General features: G+C 27.3%; 1 protein-coding gene and 1 pseudogene across 1 annotated transcript; one reads left to right on the plus strand and one right to left on the minus strand.

Moving 5' to 3' along the window:
- Positions 1-31: 31 nt before the first annotated feature.
- On the minus strand, positions 32-1148 carry LOC145836032 (ubiquitin-like protein ATG12). The gene is made up of 2 exons (XM_082943821.1): positions 1072-1148; positions 32-643 (listed from the first exon to the last, which is right to left on the minus strand). The coding sequence occupies exon 2, from the start codon at positions 623-625 to the stop codon at positions 335-337; it is 291 nt and encodes a 96-aa protein (XP_082799947.1). The 5' UTR covers positions 626-643; positions 1072-1148; the 3' UTR covers positions 32-334.
- A 12143-nt stretch (positions 1149-13291) lies between these two features.
- On the plus strand, positions 13292-13485 carry LOC145835942 (ubiquitin-like protein 5 pseudogene; annotated as a pseudogene).
- The last annotated feature ends 428 nt before the right edge of the window (positions 13486-13913 follow it).

Raw genomic sequence — 13913 nt, forward strand, 5'->3', positions numbered from 1 at the left:
GAAAAAGGTACCAACGTAAAAAAATGAACTAAGAGTTATTTATTTCATTAACTACATAACTCTAAAATTTAGGAACTGCTTTTAAAAACTAATTAAAACTGCAACTTAAAAATCAGTTTGAGTATAACTTTCTTCATATATTCATATGCAGGAGTCTTAGCTTTAAACAATGTCTAATTTGTATGAGTTTTAAAAATATTTATTTAATTAAAAAATAAAAACTATTTATTTTACATGTTGAAAAACTGTAACTGTTTATTAAACAAGAATTATAAGTATTATAAAAAAATATAGCTATTAGTATAAGAGTTAGATCACAAAGTGTTAACTTTTCTCAACCCCAGGCAGGGGTCTTGGCATAATACAGAATCAGCTTGCCATTTGTCTCAAAGTTCTCATACAAGTTGCCAATTTGCCTGTTTAAATTTGGGCTGAAGGACTGGTTGATGTACACAAACAGCGACTCGTCATCCTGCATCTTGATCATCTTCCTCAGCATCTGAATAACCCACGCTACTGTTTTTGTTGACTGGACTGCACACTTTTTCTTTTTCAGTATTGGTGCGTTGCCCGTGGCCTGCAGCATTATTGTCACTTTCTCCTCGGCTTTTTGAGGTTCAGTCATTTTATTTTGTATGTGTATCTGAAAAATAACAGATAATAATTAGTTTTATACTTTTTAATTGTAATATTTTTTTATTAAGTTTTTTGATTTAGTAATCTCAGTATCTAAACATGTTTTCATACGCAAACCAACTTAAATAACTAAAAGAGATAGTTATTAATTAATCATATTTTATTTTTATAGTAGAATAAGTGTAATATTGTAACTTGTTTTAAATAAAACAATTTTAAGTTCTCAACTTAAATGTCTTTAGGGAGATTTTATCCAATATTTTTTTAACAGTTTATTACTAACAAAACAATGTTTCACTCCTATACTTGCATATAAGAGATTCTCAGTTGTTGTAAACAAATCTTATTCAAATAGAATTTATTTATAAGTGTAAAAAAAATTTGATATAACTAAATCTACATATAAAGAAGATATTTTTTATAATGGTTACTTACTCTTCAGTTTTCTGTTGTTCAATAACTTCATTTCAAAAAAGAAATCATTAGTAAAAATATGTTAAGATTATTATAAAAGCTTATATTCATTCACTGAGAGATGGTAAATTGAATCATCACAAGTAATAGTTTAAGTGACAGTTAAAATAATTATCATGCGCATCAAGATTATTTCTACATTTTGGAGTAAGTATACTGAGTTAATTTAGAATACTATATATCTGTGTTGCATGCAGATGTTGCTCAAATATGTTTAGTTGTTATTTGTTTATTTTAGTACACATAACCTAGTTTTGTGAATATTTCTAATACTATATGTTTAGCTTTTTTTTGTTTGTTGATAAAAAATATAACTTGTAGGGATATGTGTAGTGATTTTTTAATGTTTTATAATTTTTGTTTTATTTTTACTTATAATATTTTTGCATAATTTTTTTTTTCACTTGTTTAAAAATATACTTAAACTATATAAGATTCAGAAGCTTTAATTTTGTTAAACAATTGTAATTTTTATTAGTTTTATTACAATAAAACAGTCCGGTAACAATCTATGTTAACATAGTCTTAATGTTTAATGTATTTATTAAATTACTAGTTTAATTCGCTTGGTTTGTTGCATAACAACTAATTGTTTCACTTAGGTGGCAGGATTGTTGTTGTGACAAATTGTTGTAGCATGTGAAAACTTGCTTGGAAATTTGAGCTTTATTATTTTCTCACACTTTGTGGTCTTTGTTGTTGAGATTTCATACTTGCAAGTGTTTTCCAAATGACATGCCACCAAAGTATTTCTTATTGGTTTTAAGACAATTTTTGTTTTTATTTTGGCCAATTAAAAGTTAAATATTAATAGGGCAGGTAAAGTTACACATGTTATAACACACTTGCATTCGCCTAGAAAACTTTACTGTTGCAAAAGCAGGGTTGCCAATCATTATTCTAAAAAAATTGTCCTTGGTGACCTTATTCTGTCCTAATTTATGATTTTTTTATATTCCTTTAAACAATAGAAACTTTTTAAAATTAAATATCAAGTTATTTAACAAAATAAAAACATATTAATTTAACTATCCTTCAAAATCTTAAAAAAAAATGGCCTGAGAATTTCAGAAATCTTTAAGTATGAGTATTTTTTTAAATTGACGGGTCTAAGTCATACTGAGTTATTTCATTTTTTTAAACTATCCTGAGTGTGTGGAAACTTTCCAAAGGGTAGAGTTGTAAATGCTAAAGTATGTTTACAACCAAAACAAAAGCCTGTCTAAACTTTTATATTCAACTTCTACTCTAATTTAAAGGGTATACAATCAAAATCCACTCAACTTTTTTTCTTTATTAGTTTATTTTATATATGTTTTGCATTTTTTAAATTTATTTTATATTTATTTTTCACTATCACTGTTACCCCTAATCCTTAGCCTTGATTGGTAAGCGCTTCTCAAGTTTGACTGAGTTGATTTTGATCAGGTGGATTTTGATCGCGGGTGGATTTTTAAAGTGTTCTAATTTAAAGACTGACAATGTTTCAGTATACAAGACATCTGAATCCATTTAGAACAAGATCTTTTTTTTTTTAATTTTACAATTGTGTAATTTCAATCATTCTATTTTAATTAAAATTTACTTTTGTTTAATTATAAAACTAATATATATTTTGGCCATCATCAACAAACTTAAGATGTTCACCCCATCAACAACAAATAATGTACTTCACAGAACCAACAACAACAGCATCCCAAGTACAACAGGTATCGTCCTTATTGTTATTCAAAAATACTTATAACCCTACTAGCAGGGTTTTTTGAATAATTTTCCAGGTTTTCTGAACTTCTTTCAAGTTTTTGGAATTACAAGTTTTTGTCCATTTTTAGTATATAACTAAATTAAAGATAAAAACTGTCTGAAAGAGTATAAAATGATTGAAAAATTTCTTGTGCTGCTTTGAGTGTTTTATAATAAAGAACATTTAATGATACGTTACTCAGGTTAGACACACATTCAGACAAGTACTATATTTGACTTGCCTCTCCATTACTCACTTTACTCTTTCAATATCCTTTTAATACTTTGTACATACAATTTAGAACATCTCCTCTTGGCGTCAGTATAATATCGAGAAAAAATGACAATTATTGACATCATAGTCTACTGTTAATCTATTAAAACAAATACTACCATTGCTGTTAAAATACTAATTTTAAGATTAAAATAATTAAGTATAATATTTAATTTTGTTAAATGTTTTTCAGTTTTTTACCTTAAACTTTGTTTTAAAACAAAATTAGACCCTAAAGTATGTAAATTGAGAAAAACCTGGAAGAAGTTGTAAAAAACTGTAGAAAGTATGCCAAAACCATTTGGAAACCCTGCAATAAGTTAAAGTGGGGGTAAATACAACAAATTAGTGTTTATACGATTATTTTGTTTATACAGATAATTTAAAAAGCACGTCATTAATTGTCATTTTTTCTTGATATTATACTGAAGCCAAGAGGAGATGTTCTAACCTGTATGTACGAAATATTAAAAGGATATTCAAAGAGTAAAGTGAGTAATAGAGGGGCAAGTCAAATATAGAACTTGTATTCAAATGTTTGTCTAACTTGAGTAATGTTTTAATGATTTATGTTAAATTGTACTAAAATAAATACTTTGATATATTTTTCATTTATAATTAAAGTTTTATTGCTTGACATTTAAAAGTTATTTAAAAAGCATGATTTTTTAATGATTTTTGTTTTAAATTTTAGGTTTTTCTCAATTTCTGAAATTCCATGCTTATCCAGATTATTTTGGTCTAAACTGTCAAGTTCCAGGTTTTTCAAAGATGTCAGGTTTTTAAGGCAAGCCTATACTGAGGACAAATCTTAATATCAAACTATTTAGCCTAGTACACTGATTGTGTTATATCAACTTTTAACTACTCAGACGTTTCCACATAAATTTAAATCTTTATATCTTTATGTATTAGCACATAATATTTTCTGAATATTTTGAAAACTAGTGAATCTTGATTGTTTTATTTCTTATAAACACATTTCATCAAAATAAAATAAAATCTTATTTTCAGGAGGAAAAAAACTAAATGCTCACTCTAGCATATTTTTTTTATTGATCAATTAATACAAAGTTTTTAAATTTGTAAATAAGTACTTTTTTTTAACTTATATAATAACTTATAATAGTAAATTATAGTAAATTTTTCATTACTTTAAAAAAACAAGAATAATTCTAAAATGCATTGTATAATGCAATACAACTATGTAGTTAGTGAACCCTCAAAATTAAACTAGTTATTAGATTTGTTATCTAACTTTAGGTCATCTAGTTTTTATGTAAATACTTGCCAAATAGGCACTTCTCTTTTCTGTTTCACTAAGTATAAAATCAGTTTCAGAAAACTAATTTATCAAAAACATATCTTCGAAATTCAATGCCATTTAACTAAAAGGTGTATAAAAGTATAGCTGTTCAAAATATAGAATTAATCGTTTGCTAACAAAAAATCCTAGTGAAACAAGTTCACTGGAATATAAATAAAAACAAATTATATAGTAATCTTCCTTTATTGTACCATCAAATTAAAAAAGAACTGATTTTAAGCAAAAGAATAAGTTATTCTTTCCATTAAAAACCCAGTTGAAGTGTGTTGATTCGTTAACACACAGAAACATATGTTGGTAAAAAAAAGGATATTACTGTATAATTTGTTTTTATTTAAAAGTATATAATTTAAAGATGATGAATTGGGTATAGTTTTTTTTTGTCAATCGGGAAACACTTTCTAGAAAATTTAAAGTTTACTGAAACCTACATTAAATTTAAGTTAAGTGTAGTACCTTACCTACTAGCTTTTATTAACGGCTTATGCTAAAATTTAATTTAATTTCAAAAAGTATGATTAAAGTTCCCAATTAGTTTTCTTATTAAAAGCATTTTAAATTTTTTAATAAATTTAAAAGTTTCATAATCGTTTTTATTTTGTTTCATCTAAGTGTCCATTCTTTAAAGTAAAAAAGTCAGCCATACCCATAGGCTATGTGCCATAGCTATAGTATGTGACAAAAGTCGTAAAAACAAACAAAAAAGGGTGATATATCTAGCAAAATCAATAATTTTAGGAAATTTTATTAAACTAATACAAGGTTTAGAAAAAATTCAACATAAATTGAATTTTTCCCGCATATTTCAAAAAATTTTTATTTCTTAAGTTGTTTGAAAAAAACTTAAAAAAGCACAAGTATTAGTTTAGTTAACTTATTAGAGTTAATTAAAAGCTGTTTTTTAGTTTAGTTGTCTTTATAGTTACATTACATAAAAAATTATATTAATAACTAAGAAGTCTTGGTGTATAAATAGACCATGACTGATTATGTATATGACTAATTATTCCTGTTTTAATTTACAAAAAATAAATTAACGATGGTTTAAAAATCTACCAGTTTATTGCACGTTTTCTTCAAATTAATTTCGGACAACCGTCCTTCATCAGTGAAAATTTAAAACTAGTAGAACTAAACACATTCATGCAACAAAAAAATATATAAAAGTTAAAATATATATTATGACGTAGTAGTTCAAAACTGTGTATAAAACTAAAATTTTAAAAGCTAGGCGATTTTTACATTGTAATAGTATTTTTGTAAGTAAAAGTAAATCCAAATGAAATGAATATAAAAACAAACACTTTACCAATATAAACTTTAAACTAAATTAAAACTATCTTAGTAAGGAACTGTTTGATGTTAGTTATTGTTAATAAATAGTTACTGCTATCGGCGAAATACAAATAAGAATAAAAACTTTTCCCAAACAATACTTAAAGTAATTATAAAAACTTTTATTAATAACAAGCTGTATCTTACAAACTTTTTATCTTAAAAGAGATAGTTTAATCCCTGAATAAAAATAACTATTTTGAAACGAAACTTAAATCTAAATAAGATAATAATACAAAAATTATATAAAGAATTAAATTAACTTGTTTCAGCAGCAAATTATTTTTTCTAATATATTGTTTTTTAAGGTAAACATTTTATCAAGTAAACAAACGGTTAAAAACTATTGTGAAACAAAAAAATATTCTTTGTGAAACTATCTTATTAAAAACCGATTACTGTAAAATTATTGATTTTATAAGTTTTCTATTATCTATAAAAAGGCAGTATTGTTTTGTTTATGTTTATACTTGCTTGTAATAAATTAACCCATTTACTCTCTAAATAATCTAAGTTCGTATGGTTGCTTGTTGAGTCTGTAAAAGTGATTGAATATGCTTCTTCAAAGGTTTTGTTCGATGTTGGATGCTTGTTGGCGTAGTGAAGTTTGAGTGCAGCTCGATCATTTGTCTCGCTGGTGGTCATGTTCTTCCAGTTATGTCTGTGAGAGCACCATCTTTGGGAAAAAGACGTAATTGTCTGTCCCACATAGTGCTCACCACAGATATTGCACTTTGCCGCATAAATCCCAAAATTTTTGCAATTCAAATTCTTTTTTAATTCAATTGTTTTACCACTTTTTGATTTTATTAAGTTAGTTTTTTTCACCATTCCGCCTACTCCCCCTCGGTTGCACAATAAGCATTTTCCACAAGGGTGAGATCCACCAATTGCTACACTATTTTCATAGGCTTGGATCTTATAGTTTGTTAATAGTGCCGCAATTGTTTGTGGACGTTTATATGCCACTAAAACATTCGGGTTTAGTTCTCTTTCTTTCTCAGTGAGTTTTAATAGTTTTGGAAAGTTTGTCGTCCAAACACTTATATTATCGTTAATTTCTCTTGCCTTCTTCATTGGAGGTCCAAACCGATCTTTCCATTCTACTGTGATATTAATCATATCCTCAACTAAAGCCTTACAGAAGCAAGATTTTAAACATTTATCTTTTAAAGACTTTATTGCTTCTAAGTAATCATTGTCACGTTCGCACAATCTTCTTAGTCTTATTGACTCACCGAATATAATTGATTTGTAAATGGAGCGTGGATGGTGTGATTTTCCATTTACAAATACACGATTTTTTGCTGTTGGTTTTATGTAGTTTTTTACATAAAACCCGCTTATTTCTGTCTTGTCAATGACATGATTAATATCCAAAAACTCAAGTTCGTCACCATCATTTTTTGTAGATATTTGTCTGAAAACTAGCTTAAGATTGTGTTCTTCAAACGCACATTTCAATTGTCTTTTAACATTATCTGTAACATCTAATGTCTCAGACAAAAAGACAATATCATCAATGTAGCGTTTGAAGAGTTTTGTAGTTTTAATTGTAGTTGCAATAGGCATTATAACGTGGTGCAGTGCAATATTTGCAATTGACACTGAGTTGTTGTCACCAGTTATAATTCCTTTGGATTGTTTGTAGAAGGAATTGCCGTTTTTTACTACAATATTTTCAAGACAGAAAATTGTGAGGTCGATCAGGATTTTTCTGATTTCTTTGGTGTAATTTGTGCACTTTTGGAGAGCATTTGAAATACTTGCTTTAATTAGTTCTCGACACAAGTTAGGGTACAAACCTTGCACGTCTGCAGCTACTAAGTAAAGAGTTTTATCTTTATTTTTTTTGTTGCTTAAATTATTTTTCCAGTTAGCTAATTCTTCTAAATATGTTTTACTATCCTTGCAATATTCATTAACATTATATTGACAAAATTTTTTTGAAATCGGTTTAAAAATTAATTCTAAAAAGGTGGTTACTTTTGTAGTGGTTATTTTACCTGCAGACTGTACTAGGCGTACGGGTATGTCAAGAACTCTTGTTTTGCTTATTTTAGAACTTTCAAGTTTATGAGTTTTAAATAATGGGTAGGCGTAGGCTGGGTCATTACATTGAAAATTTTTTGCTAGTGTACCTTTGATTTTAGTGTAGATTCCGTTCTTAAATGTTACTCCGACTGTGTGTTTTAGGATATTTTCATCTATGCAATTGAGTTTGTGTAAATTAATCATAAAATCTTTAACTTTATTACGTATATTTTCAAAATGTTTTTCAATGTTATTTGAGTTTAATGTGTCGATCTTTTCAAACGTTTTAAGTTCGCGATTCATTATAAGTTTGTAATCATCATGGTTTAAAACAATTAACTTTCCGTCTTTGTCTGATTTACAAATCACTATTTCTTTATTTTTAACTTTTGTATTTAAATCATATAAAGCAGTTCTAAGTTTTGGATTCAAATTATTTCGTTTGAAATATTGTTTGTTTACTTGTTCTTCTAAATTTATTAGTTTACTTTTAGCCATATTACAATAAGTTTTAATTTTGTCGTCAAGTTGTACATTCAAAGGTCGATTGTACTTTTGTATTTTTAATTTAGTTGGTAAATTAATTTGATGTTTTAAGGTTGTTTCGTTATCATTATTGTTGAAGACATTTTGCCACTCAACCGTTCTAATATGTTTCATAAGTCTTAACCATTCATTATCTTTCAGATTGTTATTCCACTTAGGGGTAGGTACAAAATTTAAACCATGTGATAGTAAAACTTTATGATCATTGTTTAAAACAATGTTCGATTTGTTAACAACTGTTGAGTTTGCTTGTTCTAAAATGCATTTATCTAAAGTTAATTTCTTCATTCTTTTACGGTATTTATATCTTGCATAACTTTTTTTGTATGATTTAAATACAAAAGTTAAAAATAAAGAAATAGTGATTTGTAAATCAGACAAAGACGGAAAGTTAATTGTTTTAAACCATGATGATTACAAACTTATAATGAATCGCGAACTTAAAACGTTTGAAAAGATCGACACATTAAACTCAAATAACATTGAAAAACATTTTGAAAATATACGTAATAAAGTTAAAGATTTTATGATTAATTTACACAAACTCAATTGCATAGATGAAAATATCCTAAAACACACAGTCGGAGTAACATTTAAGAACGGAATCTACACTAAAATCAAAGGTACACTAGCAAAAAATTTTCAATGTAATGACCCAGCCTACGCCTACCCATTATTTAAAACTCATAAACTTGAAAGTTCTAAAATAAGCAAAACAAGAGTTCTTGACATACCCGTACGCCTAGTACAGTCTGCAGGTAAAATAACCACTACAAAAGTAACCACCTTTTTAGAATTAATTTTTAAACCGATTTCAAAAAAATTTTGTCAATATAATGTTAATGAATATTGCAAGGATAGTAAAACATATTTAGAAGAATTAGCTAACTGGAAAAATAATTTAAGCAACAAAAAAAATAAAGATAAAACTCTTTACTTAGTAGCTGCAGACGTGCAAGGTTTGTACCCTAACTTGTGTCGAGAACTAATTAAAGCAAGTATTTCAAATGCTCTCCAAAAGTGCACAAATTACACCAAAGAAATCAGAAAAATCCTGATCGACCTCACAATTTTCTGTCTTGAAAATATTGTAGTAAAAAACGGCAATTCCTTCTACAAACAATCCAAAGGAATTATAACTGGTGACAACAACTCAGTGTCAATTGCAAATATTGCACTGCACCACGTTATAATGCCTATTGCAACTACAATTAAAACTACAAAACTCTTCAAACGCTACATTGATGATATTGTCTTTTTGTCTGAGACATTAGATGTTACAGATAATGTTAAAAGACAATTGAAATGTGCGTTTGAAGAACACAATCTTAAGCTAGTTTTCAGACAAATATCTACAAAAAATGATGGTGACGAACTTGAGTTTTTGGATATTAATCATGTCATTGACAAGACAGAAATAAGCGGGTTTTATGTAAAAAACTACATAAAACCAACAGCAAAAAATCGTGTATTTGTAAATGGAAAATCACACCATCCACGCTCCATTTACAAATCAATTATATTCGGTGAGTCAATAAGACTAAGAAGATTGTGCGAACGTGACAATGATTACTTAGAAGCAATAAAGTCTTTAAAAGATAAATGTTTAAAATCTTGCTTCTGTAAGGCTTTAGTTGAGGATATGATTAATATCACAGTAGAATGGAAAGATCGGTTTGGACCTCCAATGAAGAAGGCAAGAGAAATTAACGATAATATAAGTGTTTGGACGACAAACTTTCCAAAACTATTAAAACTCACTGAGAAAGAAAGAGAACTAAACCCGAATGTTTTAGTGGCATATAAACGTCCACAAACAATTGCGGCACTATTAACAAACTATAAGATCCAAGCCTATGAAAATAGTGTAGCAATTGGTGGATCTCACCCTTGTGGAAAATGCTTATTGTGCAACCGAGGGGGAGTAGGCGGAATGGTGAAAAAAACTAACTTAATAAAATCAAAAAGTGGTAAAACAATTGAATTAAAAAAGAATTTGAATTGCAAAAATTTTGGGATTTATGCGGCAAAGTGCAATATCTGTGGTGAGCACTATGTGGGACAGACAATTACGTCTTTTTCCCAAAGATGGTGCTCTCACAGACATAACTGGAAGAACATGACCACCAGCGAGACAAATGATCGAGCTGCACTCAAACTTCACTACGCCAACAAGCATCCAACATCGAACAAAACCTTTGAAGAAGCATATTCAATCACTTTTACAGACTCAACAAGCAACCATACGAACTTAGATTATTTAGAGAGTAAATGGGTTAATTTATTACAAGCAAGTATAAACATAAACAAAACAATACTGCCTTTTTATAGATAATAGAAAACTTATAAAATCAATAATTTTACAGTAATCGGTTTTTAATAAGATAGTTTCACAAAGAATATTTTTTTGTTTCACAATAGTTTTTAACCGTTTGTTTACTTGATAAAATGTTTACCTTAAAAAACAATATATTAGAAAAAATAATTTGCTGCTGAAACAAGTTAATTTAATTCTTTATATAATTTTTGTATTATTATCTTATTTAGATTTAAGTTTCGTTTCAAAATAGTTATTTTTATTCAGGGATTAAACTATCTCTTTTAAGATAAAAAGTTTGTAAGATACAGCTTGTTATTAATAAAAGTTTTTATAATTACTTTAAGTATTGTTTGGGAAAAGTTTTTATTCTTATTTGTATTTCGCCGATAGCAGTAACTATTTATTAACAATAACTAACATCAAACAGTTCCTTACTAAGATAGTTTTAATTTAGTTTAAAGTTTATATTGGTAAAGTGTTTGTTTTTATATTCATTTCATTTGGATTTACTTTTACTTACAAAAATACTATTACAATGTAAAAATCGCCTAGCTTTTAAAATTTTAGTTTTATACACAGTTTTGAACTACTACGTCATAATATATATTTTAACTTTTATATATTTTTTTGTTGCATGAATGTGTTTAGTTCTACTAGTTTTAAATTTTCACTGATGAAGGACGGTTGTCCGAAATTAATTTGAAGAAAACGTGCAATAAACTGGTAGATTTTTAAACCATTGTTAATTTATTTTTTGTATTTACTGATGCAGGGGAAAAAAATCACCAATAAAAACAATTGACTTGTGTCCTGGACCGATTTGCGAATTATTTATAAATCTGTTTTAATTTAGAAATTTACTCTGTATACTAAAGTAATCTGTTAGTAAACTAATGAAAACGATGTAATTTTGTAATAGCATTAACTATTTTTAAGATGCTATGTTACACACAGACTAGGTTGTAGACTTTTTTTGATTATTCAAGGTTTTTTTACCCCAAGTATAGGCAACTCTGTACTTTATACTATTAAGTTATTAAATGTGTTCGTTATTTTAAACTAATTAAAAACTTTAATCAAGAACATTCTAGAAAACAAACAGTATTGACGCAAAACTATTTGTATTTAATCAGTTGTAACTAAAAAAGCTAAGAGTATTAGCTTATGGTGTAAAACTATATAAAAAAAAAATATTTCTAGGAAAATTGAAGTTTTAAATAAGTTGTTCTAATGGTTTAAGCATTCAACTATGAATCTGTAAATACTTAAAAATGCGTTTAGCTACCAAAAATGTTAGTTTTCGATACAATTTTACTTAGTATATTCAATTGTATATATCCGAGCGCTATCAAAAATATTTTCAAATTCAGCACTCACACTTTCAATATAAAATAGTTAGAGTTATATATAATAGTAAGAAAACTAATTTAAAACAGTAGTCTTATTTTTCTATTTTAACCGTTTGAAAATGCTTCTCTTGAACAGCTTTAAAAATTCGCAACAACAAAGATCTTTTGCAATTTGTGTGTTGCATATAAACTGAATTTAAGTACTAAGTAAAATTTTTAATTAAAATTCATGCTGACATTGTTGTTTGCAGCTTTTTCAAAACTCTTCTTGTTTTTTTCATTTATTTTTTAATGTAGCCTAGTTTCAGTGATTTAAAATTGTTTAATTACATTTATTACTTAAAACTTATGTTAGTTTTTTTAGAGACTAATTCCTATTGACAGAGTTAGACTTTTATTAAGTATTGAAGGTTAAATGTTTTAACATATTTTTAGCTTTTGCGATTACAATTTCCAACTTTATAATAAACTTAGAGTGACTATGGCTGGTTTAATGTAACTCAGACTAACTATTTTTATTTGTAAGTTAGATTGACTTTGTAAACATTTTTTGCTTTATGCAAAAAAATATTTTAGCATTAGCTTTTTCTATACTAAAACACTGTTATACTACTTCAAAATAATGTTTAAAAAAATTAAACTCATAGTTTATTTATAAAGTTCAACAATTAGCAATTGAAAACTATTTTGTTTTAAATTTTTAAACAAATGAAATATATATTAACCGCCTCACTTAAAAAAACTAGAGATTGCCCTAGTTTGACCACTTATTCTTAAAATTTTGTGTATATATATTAGTTTGAGCAATTTATTTAATTAAATTCTTAATACAATTATAATCATTAGTACAGATTGATTGTCAAAACCGGCAAAAAACAGGGGTACCACATACGTAAAGCATCCATTTAGGCTCATTTAGTTATTTTAATTACATTTCAACAAACTTGATCCTAACCAAGATTGAATTAATTCTTTTTAAGCTTTTTTCTGAAAACTGCTTTGTATGAAATCAGGCCGACTCTACATAACAAATTGCTTTTATGTACAACTTAGACTAATTTAAGTATAATTATTCAAGAAAAACTTTGTCATTTCTAAGATAGTAAATGAGATTTAGTCGATGTAATGTAGAATATTAAAAAAAATTGTAAACTAGTGTTCTATACATTAAATTACAAAAACATTTAGTTCTTTTTATAAGCACCCATGTAACAAACATTATCTTTTACTTCCACAGCAACTCGCTAACAAACATGATTGACGTAACTTGTAACGTCCGCCTCGGCAAGAAGGTCCGAGTCAAATGCAACGCCGGTGACACCTTGGGCGACCTAGAGAAGCTGGTGGCAGCGCATACCGGCACAAGATCGTGCTAAAGAAGGGGCACGCCGTGTTCAAGGACTACTCGGTCAGCGACGGCGTTAGCCTCGAACTGTACTACCAGTAGAAGTTGACTCGGACAGCTGTTGTTGGAACCATGAAAGTTTTCGTGCAAATTTCTGCTCTCTTTTTGTATATGTTTTAAAACTGGCTAATAAGGTCGGTTTAAGGATTTTCTCTGATAATTTAATTATTAGTTTTTTTTTTTGTGATACCAGAAACAATGAACGAATTTTGTATGACAGTTGTAGTATGAACGATAAATAAATATTTTCAAATTGATCTTGTTTTCTTAAGTTCTTAGTTTTAACAGTTATAAAAAACATGGAACAAATATTAAAATATTTAATATTCAAACTAGCAAAATTGTTGTTAGATTATTTTTCATTGTTAAAAAGTTTGTATAAAATTTTTTTAAATTGAGTATTTCATTTCTACTGCTACATTTTATTTCTACTGTAGTTAAGCATTCAAATGACCATAAAAACTTTTTAC

Source organism: Thalia democratica, chromosome 5 (assembly GCF_965202585.1).
Source record: "Thalia democratica chromosome 5, ktThaDemo2.hap1.1, whole genome shotgun sequence".
Lineage (NCBI taxonomy): Eukaryota > Metazoa > Chordata > Thaliacea > Salpida > Salpidae > Thalia > Thalia democratica.